The sequence below is a fragment of the Glycine max genome, chromosome 9 (genome assembly GCF_000004515.6).
Source record: "Glycine max cultivar Williams 82 chromosome 9, Glycine_max_v4.0, whole genome shotgun sequence".
NCBI lineage: Eukaryota > Viridiplantae > Streptophyta > Magnoliopsida > Fabales > Fabaceae > Glycine > Glycine max.
This window is the reverse complement of record NC_038245.2, coordinates 47,149,677-47,170,452: the sequence shown is the minus strand read 5'-3', so window position 1 is coordinate 47,170,452 and position 20,776 is coordinate 47,149,677. Positions and strand designations below refer to the sequence as shown.

Sequence of the window (20,776 nt, the reverse complement as noted above, 5' to 3'; positions counted from 1 at the left end):
ATGACCAAAAGACTTAAATGTTGGAGATTTTTTAGGGTTTGGTTAATTAAGTCTTTAAATGTTTGGAATTAGCTAGTAGAGCTTTCATTAATTCTTTAAATATTTTGTATTAGTATATGTTTGGTTAAGTCTCGGACTTAAATTAGTTGCTAAATTTAGTGACCGGAAATTGTTTTTCTATTGATAATTTTGAAATCACTAAATTGTATAGTAATCATTTTTTTAAAAATTTACATTTAGATTGTTCTATCACTAATTTTAAATTTTTTATTCTTCTTTTTCTCCTAATTAATCTTATTATCGTTCGTTATTGTCATTCAATACAACACTTTTATTATCATAACTTTTATAACATTATAAAAATGCTTGAATCATTTGTTGAAATTACATATTTATCCTAGAAAATTATGTTTTCCTTTATCTATCTTGCATATAAAATATAAGTTAAATGATATTTATCTCATTCAGATGTTACCTTTTCTAATGTTATTAAGACTTATATTTCTTAAACCATATATTGACATGTACGTTTTGACTGTAATTGATTGCAATAATTTTATAACTTTAATAATTGATTATTCGAGTGGGAGATTGAGAGAATATTTATTTGTGGATTAGCATTAATAAATTATTTATAATAAAAAAATAAATTATTAAATATATTATTTCTGGAGATTATTAATTCAGTCATAATACTTGACTATATATATATATATATATTATTGGACTTTTGATGTGAATTACCTATGATGAGTTGGGTTGCTCACTTTATTCCAAACGGAGATTCCTCCTCTCATTTAATTTGACTATAAAATTGTGTTTCATTTAATTTGAACTTAGTAAACAGCTAGAAAACTATTAATTGTGGGAAAACTCTATACAGAGAGTAATTCTCTCTATTCCTTTTTATACAGAGTCAGATCAACACTATATATGAACATTGATTCTAGCTTTCTTTCATGTATGCACACTCTAAGACATCTTTTAATTATTTAATTTGTGTGATGAGAACATGCTATATGTCACAAAATCTTAAAATTTTCTTGTGAAGTTCCTGCAACTAGGAAAGACTCTAATGAAATTTTGGTCGATAGTTTCGTAATTGTATTTTATGTTAGACATGGTTGACTACCTTGGTGGTGGTTAAACGATAGTCTTTTATCGTTTAGAGACTAGCAAGGCTTACAGGTAACGTGTCAATCACATTTTTCTCTCTCCGTAAGTTGTCCATGAGCTTGAGTCCAGGTTGCAGAAACAATATATTATTATTGCATATTTGAATTACTTTTGACAAAAATGTATGCCTTTGAACTACATGAATCTAAATCAATGATACATATTTTTACTTAAACAAAATATTAATAGAAAAATAAAATAAAGAAGAATGTATGTGCTAGATTGAACTGTACTCTCCGCAGTTATTTTCCAACAGCTAGCAGAGGGTCCGTGGCCGCCAACTAATTTTGTTTGATTCCACGATACTTCATGCCAACATAATATCGTTGAAAGGTTGGTATGCATTTTGACAAATATATTAAGGGGAGTCATGGAAATACATTAAACATTATTTAACCCTAAATTTAGTGGATAGTTGTAAAAAAAAAATCCATTATATGAAGGGGAGTCATGGAAATGAATATTTATAGAAATAAATGTCAGTATGAGTATTTTATTATTCAACTTAGACTCATAATTAAACATTATTTAATGCATTAAATTTAAAATAAAATATTATTATAGCCTTACAACTTTTTGCCATATCTTAATTAATTTATAATTTATAAATCATATCTTTAAAGGATTTAATCTTATTATTTTAAAATTAAAAATTCTAACTCCTGTGTTGCATCCAATATTATTTCCATCTTTGTGCTTATCTCGCAGTGCTTTATATTACTACAAAGTTTTTTTTTTTTTTTTTTTTAAGTTGGTGGCTTGAGAACTTTACAAGTCAACCGTTGCTTTATATATCTTTATTTAATTATGACATGAAATGACATTTCTAGTAGGCTAAAGATTAAAGTATGAGTAATGAGTCCAAATATAAGTATTTAGATATTCAGAATGTGGAAATAAATATTATATAATTTCTATTGTGTATAAATTAAATATAAGTCTAGGTACAAATATTTGTTAAAATGTGAGTGCGAAAATCAGCACTATAAGTCTATTATACTCTACCTAACCTAAAGTGAGTGTCATTCCTGCTAATTAATGTAGGATAGTAACTCCTCTTAAATGTTTTCCAAAGTGATCTTTCACTCAAAAGTCAAAAGTAAGTGATTAATCTCTTAAAATATATTTAGACGTTAAGCAGGAATCTTTTTCAACTGTGCTTATTTATATATTTTCATTATCTTGGAATCGAAATTTTGAATAGAGTTTCAGGTTTACACAATTAAATAGTTGAATCTTTTCCTCTAAGACGAACTGACCTTAATTTTATTGAAAGAATACAAAAGAAACCCATACTGCTAAACCACAGAAACTGATATTGTTCATGAGAAAAATGCATAAAAATTTGTGGAATGTTTTCACAAGGGAAGGAGAAAATAAAGGGAAATGGACAATAATAAAGCCAAATATTCTGAAGCTACCAAGGATAATGATAGTGGATTGAGGGTGATGCAACCAAGGTAAGGAGAGAAGAGAGGCTATTTCAATTCGGTGATTAAATCAAAGAGAACGGAAAATGCAAGTTTGGCGAATCAACCAAAGAAAAAGAAGATAGTAGTTCTAGTGAAACAACCATGAAAGTAAATATTGAAAGGGTTATAAAGCGTTTGTTGTATATTATGTTAATCCGCAAAGTATGTGCATGCGTCTATGCTCGATCCAAAGCTTTTTAGCAAAGAAAAAGATTGTTGTTTTGTTTGTGTGTGTGTTGGGGGGTGCCGGAAACGGGGAAAATACACAATCGAAGTGATTCATCTCATCTCATAAAAATTACCAATAACCAGAAGATTATCCTCACTCTTACCTACGATGTTAGAGTAAATTACATTAGTTACTCTTCATGAGATTTTGTTAAATTACACAATTTTTTTTTTATCTTTTCTACTCATACACTAATGCCTTAATATATTATTTAAAAAACATATACTGACACCCTTATACATTACTCTAACTCTCTTAATTATTTAAAAAATATTACAATGTGTTTCCTACCAGAAAGGTTACTATAAAGGTTTAAAAAAGAAAAAAGGCTGTGTGCTTTTATGAAAATTCAAGAATGATTAGTATAATTTACTCATGATGTTACAATTAATTTGGTTAAAATGAACCAAAAATTCACATATCATAAGGTATATATCTAGTGTTTTTATAAATACTTTTGTACAAGTATATGAAATATATTTTCATGTAAGTCAAGGAAGTCATGGAATCAAATATAGTATTCAAGAAAAGTTAAGAGTGTTTTCTCTTCTTCTTACCTATATTTCCTTGTTATTTCCTTCATATATAACAACTTAAGTATGATAATGATTTGCCTTTTTCTATTTGCTATATAAAAGTGTGTGCAAAAGAGAGAGAAACTACGTGGATAATAGAAGCATGATGGCTAAGCTAACCTCTAAAAAGATCGCCTTGTTGCTCTTTGAGAGTACGTCTTAAAGCATTAACTAGAAGGGAGAAAAACAAGAAAGAAAAGTTGGATGCAAGTATATCAAAGCTACAGCATGTTATGCTTTTAAGACATTATGTGGATAAACATGCCTCTTGTTAGGTACGACCAGTGTGAAATAGGTTAAATCCTATATCTTTATGAATCTGTTTTACGTATAAAACGAAAGAATATTGAATTAGTTCACTCAATCTAGCAATCAAAGTTAGCTCATCTACTGTATAGGAAAAGCTGGAAAATATTCTTAGTTTCGTAAAGTAGTTGCTTGCACAGATTTTGTCGCTTTGAACCATTGGATAATAGTAAATATAAGATAGACGAATCTATTTAGCTTCTAACAAGGTTTGTTTTACACATTATATATTATCAAGCCAAACTCTCTCGTAACGCCCTAAAAAATGTTATGACACACTTGGAGATCTAGCTATCACACTCTTTTCTTTCATCTCACTCTTCGTGTATTTTTCTTTCATCCACTTTCCTTTGTTTCCAACTAGCTTGATTCAAACCTAAAATAGATAATTTAGAAGGGATCAAGTTTAGAAGCCTCAAATTGCTTTATGTTAATAAAAAATTGTATGTTAGTAAAACATTAATTAAGCTTATTACACGACTTCTATTAATGGCCGGCCTAATGAAATAATGGAAACAGAAATCAAGAAATATAATTAGTTTTTCCCCACTTGTTTGTGGTGGCCGGAGTTACTTAATTATAAGAGAGAGATGTTCCACTTCACTCGGTCAAAAGCAATAATGTTAGGATTTCTTAATTAATTATTCTCTAGAATACCAACAAAACAAGAGAAATGATCTATTAATTTGTCTTGATTATTTGATGAGCGAGTTGGTTGGTTATCCATATAACTTCAAGATTGTGTTTTTGTTTTGATGTTTTCACATATGTTAGAGTAAAACTATCCACTGTTATTTGTTCCTCTCTTTGCTAATTAATCATGGAAACAAAGAAATTGTTAGATGAAAAACGAAATACGTATAGACATCATCACAACCCAACTTAAAAATCCAAAATATATATTTTTGTTATTGATTTGAGCCTATGATTTATTCAACTCAAGGTTAATGCACAACAGTCTAGTCTAATAACTCCAGCAACCAAGAGAAAACGTTTTACAGTTGTTCCTAGAAACTGATCGTCCTTACAACAAACCTAGCCAAACAAAACGATTCTTCAATAGAAAAATCAGTACTTCTTCACAAGCAATATTCAGAGGAAAGATTAGAGAAGACCAATATATATGAGATCAATTCAACTTCTCACCTTTGTGCCCCCAAAGACTCTGGATCAGTAAGATTGCCTTCCACCAGAGTTGCCAGCCCAACCATCAACAGGTAACTGAGGCATGTTTAGTGGCAAATTGAAGAATGGAAGCCCGGAAGACGGATCCGGAAAAGAGTTATTACTAACTCCACCACCATGGTCACCGCTACCATCACCAGCTGATGATTGCCCTTGTTGCATCTGCATAGATTCATCTTCATCCAAAGGCAACCTCTCATATGCTACATTAGTAAAAGATGAAGCAATAACAATAACAGGCCCAGAAGCCACCAAAGGACCAACAACATTTCCTCCCACCACTTGACCCTGTCCTCCACCAAGGAACACAGTCAAACTTGTAGCACCTGGTGGAGCTGGAGGTGGGAGGAATGATCCTGACAAAGAGAGGATCTCAAACCTTCCGTGCAGCGTGACGACGGCACCAGCCGCGGCCGGCTGCCTCAATGTCACGTTGGTCACGGTGCCACTCCCACTGAGGACACATATCCCTCTTTGCCGCTTCCTTGCATAGGTAGCGACCGATTCAAAGACGTCACAACCAGTACTAACTTCAAGGATGTGAGCCCTAAGGGTGTTTGCACTCTCTCTTGTGATGATAACTGGTGGTTTTGGCTTGTTCTTTGAACCTGGGGGTCTTCCTCTTGGCCTGCGACCAACAACATCACCAGGACCTGGATTTGGTGTAATTAGGTCAAGCCCTTCGTGATCGTTAAGGTTGTTGTCTTGGTCTTGTTGGTTCTCATCGTCTTCAAGGTCAGGGCGTTGAAGGCGATGATGAACAAAATGTGATGCTGAACCCAAGTCTATGCCGGCCATACACACAAAGCTCTAAAGAAGTGTAAACAGAAAAACAAAAGGAAATAAAAAAAAAATTGGAGCAATTAAAATAAGAGGAATTTAATTAGAATAGTAACATGAAGAATTAAATTATGTACAGGGAATTTTAAAAGAAGTATTAGGGAGTGCCCAATGATTCAAACCTCAGAACGAATAGAAAAACAAAGGGATCAATTGAGTACTGCAGAGAAAACGGAATGGGAGGTTAGAAGGGAAAGAGAGAGACAAATAAAGTGGGAAACCTGCAGCCATTCTCACAACCATAAAAGTATACGGAAGAATAAAATAATGATCATGGGATTAAACTATGTACTTATTTTATTGATTTCTTTGAAAACCACATTTATAAAGTTTTTAAAATCGTGTGGGGTGAAGCTAACATGTTGTGTCTATATCTTTGGAGGATGTGTGGGAGTGGGTGAGAGAGACAGAGAGGTTGGATGATTGTTTAGGAAACCTAGGTCACCTTTCGACAAAGAGAAAACCTAAAATATTTGAACCCTTCGCTAATAAGTAATTCTTGCACATGTTGAACAATTACTTTACAAAAAAATTAGTGTGTATTTTTTTTTTCTTTTGCTCACCAATGAACATAAACAAGGCTTGTTGACACCAGGGATACAAATAGTTCTTGATCTGTTATAACAGTCTTTTGACTTAGTTCAAAAGGTTTTGACTCAACGTGCAGCTCTTCCTATATATCTTGTTAGGGTTGAAATCTTCCCTTAGATGCCTTGTCATTTGTTTTCACACACCAGCTGGCAAAAGTAAATTAATACAAGTTGTGGAATTTAAATGACTTTTGTGTAATTAAGATTAATTTATTTCACATGCATTTGAAGTTCAAAAAGTTTTAATGTTTGTAATAATGATCACAAGACACAATCCGTCCAATATATTCATATAGTTTATTAGCCTTGGCCTACATAAAAGCTCCCTGCTAAAAAGAAAAATATACAGTATAAAAGAGAGGGGGAAATGGATAAGCAAACGAAAAAATTATTCACAAAGTATATTTTTGTCTATTGATGAGTGAACTTTAATTGTCTCTTTCCCTAAATAAAATTTAGATGGTCCTTAATATATTTTTTTACCTCTCCTTAAAATTAGATGTTTCTTTTTAGCCGTCATTGGAATTAATTATCGATCCCTTTGCTAATATATATAATATATGTTACATATTATATACTCTACTTAAGTCAAAACCCTCTACTTAACTAGTTAGCTTAGATTTTCTCTGTATGTTTTAATATTATGTTTTATAAAAATCAATCTAGATTCTTAAGCATCGTGCCCAACCAGCTTTATGATTTGTTAATTTTACGCTTATTAATTAATTTCTTAATTCTTCCTCGAAAAATTTTATATAACAATAAAGTCTTTTTTTAGTATAATTATTAACTATTAAAAATTATTAGTATATTAATAAATAACCATTTTTTGCTGAATATGATAAATAACCATTTAATGTTTATTTAAACATGTTACATATTTAAAAATTGAATAAATTACACTTTTCTCTGATATAAGATGCTCAAATTATATATATATATATTGTTTCCTCATATAATTTGGAAAAATTATATTATATATTCTCTTTCAAAAATTGAAGTGTAATTTTAGTCTATTTTTAATGAGAATTCTTTTTTAACTCTTAAAATTGTCAACAATTAATTTTAAATATTTTCTATTGTGACTTTCAGACGTTAGAATATAAAATGAAAATTTTGGGTGAATCGAAGCCTATAATAAGGGAATTCAAATCTTCTTCTACTCGGACTCATTTAGAAATTTGGAAACAGAAATTAAGAGATTGACAGATGACATGGAACTTTATTTTAGATGTGAAGGCAAAAGAAAAAGATATTACAAAAGGAGACGCAAAATAGAGAAAATCTTTATTGGGAGAACTTTGGCAAAATGCAAGAGTACTGAAGGCCGGGCATATTTTGCATAACATATTAAGAGCAAAATGAATTAAAGAAGAATATGTCAATATAATTAGATACCTACGCATGTTTGAAAGTGAGAAGGAGGAATAATTACATTTTTTCAACACTCAGCTTCATGGGTGTTGATGGATATGGGTCATGCATGAATTTGAAATGATTCAAATTAATTTAAATAATTTGAGTTGGGTATTTTTTTGAGTCAAATTCGAATCAATCTATTCAAATGCGTTAAGTTTTAAGTTAGATTATAATTTTTAATATCTGAAATCGTTGGTCCAACTTATTGATCCATTAATTTATATTAAATTATTATTTATATAATATATATTTTTAATTTTAAAAATAAATTATTATTATTATTAGACTTAATAATTAAGAGTGAGATTGTCTTTTTTTTTTCTTAATTCTCACCATTTCACTAAGTCACTCTCACGAAATCAAGGTTTTAACTCCTATCTTTTTTCTGTCACTCCTCACTCAATCATAACTCGCAATCGCATCTCAACCATGTCAGAAATCAAAAACACACCAAAATAGTATGACATAGGTTAATAAAAATTTTAGCTTATAAAAATATTAGATTTTAAATGCGTTAACAACACAAATTTAAATGTTTTGATTCCTTGACGTGACTTAACCCAGAGTTTACAAACAAGTTGGTTTGAATATTTTTTTTTGAAAAATCAATCCAAACCAACCCATTTAAATTTGATTAGATTGGATCATGAATTTAGTTAAACTCAACTTAAATCGACCTGCTTACAACTCCTACTCAACTTTAGACTTAAATAGCTTGTGCTAGCTATATATATTAAGAGTGCTGAGGAAATGACTAAATATCATTTTTCTAGTTAATTTGTTTTTCTTAAAGAAGAGTGTAAGAGGCCAAAGATTCTGGGTTCCATTTTAGTACGTAGATGACCGAGGAAGATATAACGACGAGCTAACAATAAAAATTTAGATTGGAGGAAATTAAAGAAATTAATGTTGTTAGGCTGCGAAGGGAACAACATTAATTAAGGGTAGATATGGACTCAATTTTTGTTGGGTAATCAACACTTCCTCAAATAAAATTATCCACACCCACAAAGGATCATGAGAACACAACAAATAGTGTATCACTTTACAAACCCGAGTACTTCACTCAATGGTTACAAGAAATGATAACACTCTCACACAAAAATATTTTTCTCTCAACAAAGTGACTATGCTTCACAATCTTTCTTCTCACACACTTTCTTTATGTGTCGTTTCTCCACTAATTATCTTCTCTATTTATAGTGAAGATTGCAATCAATTATAATAAATAAGTTCTCTTGAAAGTTGAAACAAAAATAACTTTTAATGCATCCATTCAAATAAGTTTCATCTAGTAAAATACAATCTTTCACTTTGTATTTAAGCCACCTAAACCTTAATGATAAAAAATTCAATTCCCAATATGCATGTACCTTATCTTTTGGCTTGAAACTCTATAATTCTCCCCCTTAAGCCAAAAGAGAAATATCATTTAATCAATTTGAAAGTGAACAAACTCCCCCTCCAATGGAAGTATCTCCCAACACTTCTACAACATTAAAAAACTTCACTTTCTTTTTCACTTTGCTTTCTTGGTTCCTCTTCAAGGTTTGTCCATCCAAATAGTAAAGGTTACCTTTATTTTTCTGTCTTCACAACACCAAGTGTCTCCTTTTGTACACCTTCCATCCCCACTTTGAACCAATATACTTGTACCCTGTAATATCATATTGACGGTAACAGAAGGTACAAACCTCACATTTGAGAAAGTTTGAATAGTATCATCATGGAGCTTCATCCTCGTATTCCCTATGTCTTCAACCTTCATTTTTCCACCATTCCCTAACTTGAAATGGTCAAATTCTCCATCAGTTTTCAAAGTATCAAACATCTCTCGATCTCGACAAATGAGCTTTGAGGTAGCAGAATCTATCACCCATTTTGTTTTAGCAACCTCATCATTTGTTGCCAAAAACACATTATTTTCATCTTCAACACTTTTTTCTTCACTAATTTGGGAGTTGACGCTATCTTTGTTCATATCTCTTATTTTTTTTTCAAGTTCTCCTTCATTTGTTTGCATCTCACTTGCACATGACCATTCTCACTACAATAGTAACATTGTATGTTACTTATATCTCGTTATGGATGCGATTGTGATTTTGATCTTTCTCTTGACCCATCATGTCTCCTTGAATGATTCCTCCCTCGCTCAGACTCCACCATAGTTATTGCATTGTGTTCATCATCAATATTTTCAGTTCTCATCATTCTCTCATTTTCTCTAAGAGCAACGATCACTTCATCCAAATTCGAAGTTGACATTGCCACAAGCAATGTTTGAACCAAAGTTTTGAAGGACCTTGGTAGTGAGGCCAACAACAACGCCTACTCCTCATCAGAGAGTTTATCATCTGCATTTAACAATTGACTTACTAGCTTATTGAACTTGTTGATGTGGTCATGGAGATCTCCTCCCATCTCCATTTTGAGTTGATACAACTCCATCTTCAAACAAAGGCGATTGGTTAGCGACTTTGACGAATAGATATTCTCGAGCTTTTCCCACAAGGTATTCGATGTTATCTCTTTCAACACGTGTTTTATCTCGGGAGCTAGCAAGGGCTAACTGAATCGTGCTCACAGCCCTCATTTGAATCTTATTCCACTTGGTTTCATTTATAAAAGTTGACCTTTCATCTTCTAACGCCTGATCAAGACCTTGCTGCACCAAAAGGTCTTGAATAGTACTCTGCCAAATCATAAAATTTATTTTTCCATCAAACAACGGTATCTCAAACCTTTGTGTGCTCCCGACCATAGCTCTAATACCACTATTGGATAATCAACACTCCCTCAAATAAAATTACTCACACCCACAAAGGATCATGAGAATACAACAAATATTACACCGTAGAAAGAATAATAAGAAACAGAGGAATTTAGCGTGGTTCGACACCTCTTGCCTACGTCTACCGAACTGTCTCAAAAGTATTTCCTTAGTACAAAAATGATTACAAGATTGTAACTCACCCCAAATAGTGTATTACTCTACAAACCCGAGTACCCCATTCAATGGTTACAAGAAATGATAACACTCTCACACAAGGATATTTTTTCTCTCAATAAAGTGACTTTGTTTCACAATCTCTCTTCTCACACACTCTCTTCATGTGTTGTTTCTCCACTAATTTTCTTCTCTATTTATAGTGAAAATTGTAACAACTATAATAAATAAGTTCTCTTAAAAGTTGAAACAAAAACAACTTCTAATGCATCCATTCAAATAAGTTTCATTTAGTAAAATACAATCTTCCATTTTACATTTAAGTCACCTAAACCTTAATAAAAAAAATTCAATTCCTAATATACATACAACTTATCTTGTGGCTTGAAACTCAACAATTTCATCAAAAAGTTACTATCAAGTGTTGTGCAAAGGTTTTGAATGTATTATTTCTTTTTCTGCATGTCATCCTTCGCATCCCAAAGAAAATCCACAGAGAATAATAACATCGATCGCCGCATCTCTTTTATTGGCTGTACATGTAAGATCCGTTCTAAATTGTTAGAAAATAGATTAAAGAGAGTTCTGAATTACGTAATTTAACATGTTTCAATTTGCATCCCTATCAAATTGGGAAGTGTTATGGCGTTACACCAAATACATGCTAAATATTTATGCTTTGTGCAGAGACAATGTTGAAACACACAAAAGATGGTCACTCTTCCCTTAGTTGTGATATCTCATCTTGAGTATACAAGGTGCACGCACACCTTTATGATCTAAAAAGTATTGTGAAATAATGCATCAAAATAAAATGAAATTAGAATTTATTTTTGTTGAGCAGACTCAGGACATAGTAACCATATATAGTCAATGTTGTTCGTTGGATTGTGGAACTGCATATACAACCAAGAAAAAATAAATTAAAGTGCATCTATCATTAATTTTAATTGTTTGAAGTTAATTTTTACAGTATTCTACAACGATCCACTTAATCTTATTGAACAGAGATTTGGTACACTAACTCCAATATAATAGCAGAGTAAAACATCATAATTCTGAACCAAAGAAAAACATATACACAATAAATTAATATGCTTACTAATTGAACAAATTTTTCATGTCCATGCATGTGATTCTTGGGATCACGATGCAATGAATCCATGTAATAGATAGTTAGTATAGTAACATTGGTGATGATCAACACCCAATATAACCTAAATTAATAAATATTTAGTTAGCATCAATTTTTTCATATAATTGATTATTATAAATTGAATTTTATCAAGCGGCTTATCTGAAATTAATGTATAGGATTGCATTTTTACCACAATTTCATTTTGTAAGACTTTACACACATATCCTTGACCATATTAACCTTTTGGGCATGTGAAAAATATGAAGAAGGACGCGCAAAATTTTTAGCTCTTATCCACACTAAGATATTAAAAGAAAAAAGAATTAATAAAATATAAAATTGACGTATGGTGTGGCTTAAAATTTACCACACAATTTTAATTACTTGGTGAGATAAAAGCCAAGTGATGCTCACTGTCGTGTAGGTTGGCGAAGCCTTATACTATCTGATGTAGTAAAAATGTAGGATCGAGTATCGCATACATACGCATTTAAAGTTGAATTTTAAAAGAGTGAGCTACATTTGGAATGTGCGTTTAGGGTTTAGGGTTGTAACAGCTAGCTAGAGTAAGATTTGTATCTCTCGATGAAGATTTGAGTCTGTAAAGATATTGTGATTTGGAGCGACTCTGATGCATTGCATAATAAGAATGTATGCAATTGTGATTTTCTTTAAAATATCCATAATTTATTGCACTTGTTATTGTCTTGTCAAGTGTGTTAACTGTATTAATAAGATTGTAAAAATTATTTTGTTAATTTAACTACCTAAGATATTATGTTTTATAATTAATAATAATTTTCTTTTGGTTCCACGTTTTTATCTGAATCTGCTCACCCCTAGTGTTTTTTTTTTATCTCTTTGTTGTGTCTATGCAATTGCATGTGACTTGTAAAGTTGACATTACTGGTAGAGAAAACGTATCAAAGCACAAAACTGATTATCCTTCTACGAGTATAGGATTCCAATCCAACTATTAATAGAGTCACCATCACCAGAATGATCATGTATTATACTCCTTACCGTGTATATCCAAATTTAAAGTATATCATCTTTTTTTAACATAAAATATATTATCTTATGTATACGTGTTTTTACTATTTTATTTTGACTATACATAAAAATTATGATATTATAACAGCTCTCTAACATTGACACTCCATTTTCGGATACAACATTAAGTAATTGACACCCCTTTATATATATGTATATATATAAACACAACCGAGACAGCACAAATTTGCTGTGGCTGCCAAAGGGGGGCACTGCATTGGACGTCTGGCTTCTAGGTTCTAATGTTAGGGCATATTAGTTGTTTAGAGAAAAATGCACGTTTTAAATATGTTCATCAGGACAGACCAGAGTGATAATGTTTGGGTCAAATCTAGCTGCAGCATATTTTTGTCATCATGGTAATAAAATAAAGGATAAAATATAAAAGATTTTCAAAGTTGATCTTAATCTTTGTATTTAAAAAACTGTAATTTCAATCCTCGTTTTTATTGAAATGTGGAGGAATTAGTTTCTATTGTCACATGACTGCCCTGCCACTCACACATGCTAACATGTGGTGGCCAAGTGGCTAACACGTGATTGACACATGTCAGTCATTAACTACATCGTCAAAATAAGCTAGCAGTTGAAAAACTAATTTCACTCATTTTCGTAAATATGATAATTAAAATCATTGTTTTCAAAATGTGAGGACTAAAGTTAGTTTTGGTAAGAAAAAATGAACTTCAAACACATTTTTGTACCCTAAAATGAATGAGCAGGCTTCTTACTTACCCCCACAATGATAAACGATGCACAGATATTCTCCCAAAATTTTAAGGTCGTTGCAGTTATTAACAAGCAAAACAATAAAAATAAAAATATAAAAATCAAAGTGTCCGCAATTGTCCTGATTATAAATATAAATATCATGAATAACCAAACAAAAAAAAAACAGATACTTATTTAATAAACAACATAGATGGGAAATAAAAAAATACTAACAGCACTGAAATCCCACAATACATTTAAATGCCATCACTGGCGACAACTAATTTTCCCCATCACCCAGAAAAAAAAATGGCACAGGAAATGGAAATATCTATGGGGTCTTCATTCTAACTAACTGAGGAAATCAAAATATGAGACACTCAAACAGACTCAAACCTTTTATTATATATAATGAATATGCTGTGGATAGAAGAAATAAAGATTGTTGGATGAGAAATCTAAGAAATAAAACAATCGTCACGGTCATTACAAGATGATTGAGCATGTGACTAAGGTATAAGACCTTGCTATTATATCATCAGTTTCCGGCATCTCGGCTGTAGAACTGATCAAGAGTCTTTGCAGGAATACGATGAAGAAGCTCGCGAGGGAAAATCCGAAGCAAAGTCCATGCAAGATCTAGTGACTGGAAGATATTGCGTGTATCGTAAGCTCCTTGGGCAACAAACTTCCTCTCAAACTTCTCCAAAAATTCCAAATACAGCTGTTGATCAAAAAGAATAAAATTAATTAGTACCACCACTTCAAGGACAAACACACCATACTCAAACAAGAATTCCCAAGAGAAAAGTAGTAGAGACCAGGTCCTCAGATGAAAGTGCTTCTTCTCCGACCACAGCTTTCATTGCCTGGACATCCTTTCCAATGGCATAATTTGCATAGAGCTGAAAAGAAACAAAACACCAATAAGATGGCTTATAAACAGAAAAAATAGCAATGTAGTAAACAAGCAAAACCAGACCTGGTTGGACACATCGGAATGATCCTTTCGTGTCATTCCCTCACCAATGGCACTCTGCATAAGCAAACCTCAAATATTTACTTTTTGAACTAACAAGGGTAATGCTGCTTTAGCCAGGAAAAAAAGTTGCAGAGTTTTAGTGATTGTTGGATGGAATCCAGTGGTAGGGACCACTCACCGAACCAAAAAGTCACAATTTTATCAGTTGATGGCATTTTGACATCAAACTAACAAGATTAACCTCACCTTCATCAAACGAGACAATGATGGAAGGACATTGATTGGTGGATATATCTGCCAATAAAAAAGGAATTGAATGTTTAGTTTCAGTCTAATATTTCGTAAGCAATTTGCAAAGTGGCTTTAATTTGATACCTACTTAAATACATCAAGAACAGAGCAGATCATTGGAATAAAAGGATGGCTTCATTTTATGCAGTAATGAAAGGATGAACATAATAAAATCTCTATTGATCTTACAGGTGACCCTATTTGTCACAGCATTCCATCTTAATTTTTAGTAGTGTTTGGTAAACGAGTTAAAATGGGATGGAACAGAAAATGTGTTTTATTTTATGTTTGGTGCATTTTAAAAATAGCATAGAATAGAAAACGACACAAAAATAGGGTACATTTTGGTTCAACTAAGGAGGAACCAAAAGCTCAAAACAGAAATGCCATGTTGTATTCTATCCACACACCAAGCACTACCTTAATGTGTCAATGGAAATATAAAATCAAACCATTTCAAAATACTTGTTAAGGCCATGATAGAAAGAAAATTTACATGTTGGGGAAAATGTACTATTCTTCAATTAACATTATGCGTCAAATGTTAAGATTTATTCTGCACCAAATTCTCTTGTACATAATTCAGGTGACTAACCCAGCATTTTATACAATATTTACAGCAGCCAAAATCTTCAAAGAACCCACCTGCCTGTTATACAACTGCCTGTCAATATATATCTGTCCCTCAGTAATATATCCTGTAAGATCAGGAGTTGGATGTGTAATATCTGTACAGAAGTTCAAGAAAAACAATCAGTCAGAATTGAGAGTGCATTATGCATGATAGCTGATAAGATTCAATAATATTTCATCACCATCATTAGGCATGGTTAGAATTGGAATTTGTGTAATAGAGCCTTTTCGCCCCTCAATTCTTCCAGCACGTTCGTATATTGTTGCAAGATCTGTATACATGTAACCGGGGTACCCACGTCTACCAGGTACTTCTTCTCGGGCAGCAGATACCTACAGGATCCAGAAGGGGTCAATAGTTCCATTGTCAATCTAATTGTTTGCAAAATACTTAGTTACTTTTTATAGTCGGAGAAAAAGAGATAAATAAATGTCAACTAGAAATTATTGTGCAAGCTTGATATATTATTTGTAGACAAACAAGGAAACTATAATCCCAATAGAGGCTATAAAAGATTACTCATCTCTTTTCTTTTCTTTTGCCACCTTATTATAAAAGTTAGTTTTTGGTGCATTACCTCACGAAGAGCATCAGCATAAGAACTCATATCTGTGAGTATCACAAGAACATGCTTGCCACATTCATATGCCAAATATTCAGCAGTAGTAAGAGCAATACGAGGAGTGATGATACGCTCAATTGTAGGATCATTTGCCTATAATGAATCACAGCAACAAAAGAGAGAATTTTAATGATCAGTTCCTTCATACAGGTCATGAAATCAAAATTTGAAAATAACACAATGATAATCCACAAAAAAAACAACTGTAAGGTCATAATCCATCAAATGGTACTTCCTAAAAAAATTTCTATTTCAAAATTTTACAAGTAATTCAGCTTAACAAGGGAAAATAATTGTTTTGTATTAATCATGGACATATTATCACTACAACTATGTCAATTTGTCTTGATTAATACAATGATCAGATTACAATAACATTTTGATACTATCCTGACTGGGAATAATTTTAATGTAGCATCCCATAGAAAAATGAAGAAAATAAAATTATATTCTGGTAATTCCAATTACCAGACAATATTGGTACAAACAAGGGCAATATTTTTCTTTAATGTCTCAACTACATAGATAAAATTACAAAGAAGGAAATCAGGAAGGCAAGTAAACAACAAAGAAATGGGAATAAAAGAACATTTGCATACTGGTTCTAAAGACTACCAGATTAAGGAAAAGGGTCACTCTCTCCATCGAGCCATTCTCCTCAAAGTCACGTTTGAAAAACTGTGCAGTCTCCATGTTAACTCCCATAGCTGCAAACACGATGGCAAAATTGTCCTCTTCTCCTCCACCCTGTATATTGACAAAGTTCGATTGAAAAATCACTTTCTTCATCTTGGTGTAAAGTAGCAAGTTCCAATAAATGAATAAGAAGAAAATAGCCTTATTAATTTGAAGGCAACTAGCAGAAAACTAGATAACTAGATAATCTGTAAGGGATAAAACAAAAGGTAAGGTCATTTAGTACACGTTTTAATATCCCCTGTAAACAAGCAAAAAATAAGCTGATTCTAAAGCCACATGCCTGATAGTCAACCAAGCAATAATACATATGTTGCAAGCAATAAAAATTTAATTCTTCTTGATAGAAATCTTCAAACAGAGCAAACATTAGTCCTCATTTATTGATGAAAGTAACGACATCTTACAATAGACCCATTACTAGACAGTGGACACCATATATAAATAAACCTTCAAGCAAGTACAAGGAATGAACTCAACATTTATTGAAGGAATTAATTCATTTAAAAAAAAAAGGCACAACTCTTCCACTGCATTAAATCCTGCAACTAAAGTAATGCATGTGCAATGACCATTAACAAGAGGTCAGCCCAATAAGTCCACTTTCTTTTGAAGTCCTCAAACATGCTGCTGAATGATGAAAACACTCAAATTGCCGATGCTAAGAAAGTATTAATACAAAATGTGAGGTCCTCAACTCATGATTCAGGAGCATTTAACATAGGAAATTCACTTCACTTTAATACATTGTATATACCTCGAGAAGATTATCAGACTTTTCTAGTCGCTTGACTAAGCCAGCCTGACGGCATATCTGTGCAGCAATTTCATTATGGGGGAGACCAGCAGCTGAGAATAGAGGGATCTTTTGACCTCTAGCAATAGAATTCATGACATCAATGGTAGATATCCCTGTCTGTATCATCTCCTCAGGATAGGTTCTCTCACTAGGGTTGATGGAACTTCCTGAATTATGGGGGATATATTAAAAAAGGCAAAGATAAACATACATATTCATACCTCCCCAGAAGAAATTTTATACCTGATATGTCCAAGTAAGCCTCGGGTAATATGGGTGGACCATTATCAATTGGTTTTCCAGAACCATTGAATATGCGGCCAAGCATGTCCAATGATACTGGAGTTTTTAACACCTGTGAACAAAAACAATAATTGAGAAAAAAAATGGGAGTCAACAGTTAAACTGAATCAAAGCAAATCAAACAATCAAAATGAAAAAGATTCAATAATCAATAACATGGATAAATTTGTAGAAGGGAATAGAGCAATTATAAGGTAATCAGATTCGAAACAATAAAACTTGGGAAATTATCCTTCTAGAACAAATTTAATATCTTAATTAACATGCTAACCAGTATATATATCAAAATACCCTTCTAAAATCAAACTCATAATATAATTTTTTTCATTTAATCAAGTCAATTGACAGGTAATGTAATCAATATTGATAACAATGAACCGCCCTTCACTGTTTTCTCAACCACAGTTTAGACATGCTAATGGGATTACTATTCTATACTAGGATTTATCTTATCTATTAACTATTATAATTTAGATGAGAACACATTGAAAGACCCAATTCTAAATTAACAACTACCAAAATAAAACTCTCAAACTAATAGTTAACATGTTATCTAGGTCCTACACAATTAGAATTACAATGTTACTGAACAAAGTCACCAATTAACAGAAAATTGACAAAAAATACAAAACAAAATTTGCATACATAAATTTACATTTAAATTTGAAATAAAGTAGATAATAAATAAAAAGAGTTTATACCTCTCCGGTAAATTGCACAGTTGTAAATTTATTGTCAATCCCAGATGTACCCTCAAAGACCTGGTGAATGGTACAATATGGTAAATAAACAAGCCCACTGTTTGCAATAATAGCAACAGCAGAAGATAGAACAAGACAGACAAAACCATTTGCTATTGAAATCAATACCACAACATCAACAAAGCATACAACAATGAAGGGTTTCTTACTAACTCATAATTCATAAAGCTTGAGAAATACCAGCAGAATCCTATAACAATTGGTAATAGGTAAAGTAATAAAATGGGGACGTCATCATATCAAAGATAAGGGTGAAGTATCTCCTCGTGATATATGCAACTACCATCTCCCAGTCTCAAGAAGCAGAACAGATGATTAGAGATGCGTTAGGCAGTTAGGGAGAAGTCAGTAGGCAAACCTGAACAACAGCCTTTTCACCATCAACTTCTAGCACTTGTCCACGCCGAGTAGTTCCATCTCCCAAGCGAATATTAACAATCTCTTGAAACTTAGGTCCCTGATGGAGTTGATCAGCATAAAACTCGGTCACAACACAAAAAATAGTTGGTCATCTTCATTGAGAAAAGTTGAAAATTTTAGAATAAGCATAGCATACAGAGGAGTATCACACTACAGTCATTACCTTAACTTTATCAAGAATGACCAATGGCCCAGCAACTCCAGACACAGTTCTGTATTCTGCAGCACAAACAGACAATTCACAAAGTTACCAATCAAAATTTGATCAATCCAATACCCCTTCAAAAATGACTTCTTTTTTTTTTTCAAAATGACAAGCATCAAACATAGAGTTTTCTAGATTTATCAAACACTGGTGAATACATCCACAATCATAATAGCAAAACTAACGCAAAATAGTTAAATAGAAACGATACTCACCCATTCCAATCTCCAAGGTTCCCTCCTCCGCATCGGGAATGTTTTGAGCCACACCCATTTCTGGAACATGAAGAAAGAACCGTTATAAAGAGTCAAAACGTGAAAACAGCCACTAAGTATTTAAAGGCAGAGCAAGAGGAAGAATAGTGAACCAACCAAACCAAATAGCTTAAGGACAAAAACGTTTCAGACTTTCAGTGATTATTGATCCTTAATGTTCAGTTATTAGTGTGTGGAGAAAAAATACGAGATTGAAGGAATGAAGAGAGTAACTAACCTGAGAAGAGATTGATTTGAAGAGCGTAACTGTGTGCGTTTGATCTGAAGAGGAACAGCGAAGAGAAAAGATGGTTGATGTGGGCGTGTATGTGACAGATCTAATAGATGGGCCAAACAAATTCAGGAACCATCGGGGAAATAACAATTATTGTCAAGACAGATAATAATTAAAATATGTTTTTTTTATTATATTATTGTTATTATGGTCAATAAAAATGTGATGTATTGATAAATTTATCATTTGAATGATAAAAAATTTAAATTTAATTTTTGAAGGTATAAAAAGTATAAAAATTTAATCTTAGAGACAATTTAATGACAAGTGGATCATTAGAAATTACAACTTAGAATTAGATTGGTTATAAAAAATGTAATTTATTATTAAATTGATCCTTAAGCATTATAATTAATGACAAAATAATTTTACAAATTTAATTCAAAACCAATTCGTCACACTTGTTGCATTTAAATATTTATATTTCAAGGACCAATTTTTTATTTTCTCGTACTTTCAAGCAATAAAAATCAATATTTACCCTTAATATTATTTAAAAAACCAGGGACTTATTCTTTTCAAAATAATATTGTATATTGTATAGTATTGTAACAAAAAGAAAATAGTATAGTTTGAGTAATTGTATATTTTTATTTTTAAAAAAATTGATGAAAATTCTTGTTGATTTTTGTACACAAAGTTCTCGTGAGTGTAGTTCTTATATGAAATGACAAGAGGAAAATATAATTTTCTACAACATTTTTTATTATTAGTTAAAATTTATAAAATTATGAGTAGAATTTATTAAATAAAAGTAAAACTTACAAAAATTTATTATTTCTAATAAATATCAATAAATAATAGTATGTTTAAAAAATTGTGTTTTTTTAACAGGTAAAATATTGTGTTAGAAGATATATTACTAACATTTTT

The 20,776-nt window shown here is 31.8% G+C and overlaps 2 protein-coding genes across 6 annotated transcripts; both read right to left on the bottom strand.

Moving 5' to 3' along the window:
• Window positions 1-1,215: 1,215 nt before the first annotated feature.
• On the bottom strand, window positions 1,216-6,064 carry LOC100814613 (AT-hook motif nuclear-localized protein 23). Of its 4 annotated transcripts, XM_041005155.1 has the most exons (3): window positions 5,906-6,064; window positions 4,905-5,753; window positions 3,694-4,134 (listed from the first exon to the last, which is right to left on the bottom strand). In XM_041005155.1, exon 2 carries the CDS (start codon window positions 5,739-5,741, stop codon window positions 4,929-4,931), a length of 813 nt encoding a protein of 270 aa, XP_040861089.1. In that variant the 5' UTR covers window positions 5,742-5,753; window positions 5,906-6,064; the 3' UTR covers window positions 3,694-4,134; window positions 4,905-4,928. The 4 variants fall into 4 exon arrangements, with proteins under 4 accessions (XP_040861088.1, XP_040861089.1, XP_003534486.1 ...); XM_041005154.1 differs by lacking the exon at window positions 3,694-4,134 and adding an exon at window positions 1,216-3,623 and having other exon boundaries at window positions 4,905-6,015; XM_003534438.5 differs by lacking the exon at window positions 3,694-4,134 and having other exon boundaries at window positions 4,641-5,753.
• Window positions 6,065-14,028: 7,964 nt separating this feature from the next.
• On the bottom strand, window positions 14,029-20,006 carry LOC100814088 (V-type proton ATPase subunit B 2). Of its 2 annotated transcripts, none has more exons than XM_003534437.4 (15): window positions 19,847-20,006; window positions 19,570-19,629; window positions 19,313-19,368; window positions 19,088-19,186; window positions 18,670-18,729; window positions 17,909-18,020; window positions 17,624-17,832; window positions 16,786-16,917; window positions 16,126-16,263; window positions 15,730-15,880; window positions 15,560-15,642; window positions 14,870-14,917; window positions 14,624-14,677; window positions 14,463-14,546; window positions 14,029-14,365 (listed from the first exon to the last, which is right to left on the bottom strand). In XM_003534437.4, the coding sequence occupies exons 2-15, from the start codon at window positions 19,625-19,627 to the stop codon at window positions 14,180-14,182; spliced, it is 1,470 nt and encodes a 489-aa protein (XP_003534485.1). In that variant the 5' UTR covers window positions 19,628-19,629; window positions 19,847-20,006; the 3' UTR covers window positions 14,029-14,179. The 2 variants fall into 2 exon arrangements, with proteins under 2 accessions (XP_003534485.1, XP_006587786.1); XM_006587723.4 differs by lacking the exon at window positions 19,847-20,006 and adding an exon at window positions 19,726-19,831.
• Window positions 20,007-20,776: the final 770 nt, after the last annotated feature.

Bases quoted from the DNA above. Each gene is read 5' to 3' on its own strand.
- LOC100814088 (XM_003534437.4), bottom strand. From the start codon at position 19,627: ATGGGTGTGGCTCAAAACATTCCCGATGCGGAGGAGGGAACCTTGGAG. The intron at 17,833-17,908 runs GTATAAAATTTC...CCCATAATTCAG, and splicing joins GGCTTACTTGGACATATCAG to GAAGTTCCATCAACCCTAGT. The intron at 14,678-14,869 runs GTGAGGTTAATC...TTGCTTATGCAG, and splicing joins CATTGTCTCGTTTGATGAAG to AGTGCCATTGGTGAGGGAAT.
- LOC100814613 (XM_041005155.1), bottom strand. From the start codon at position 5,741: ATGGCCGGCATAGACTTGGGTTCAGCATCACATTTTGTTCATCATCGC.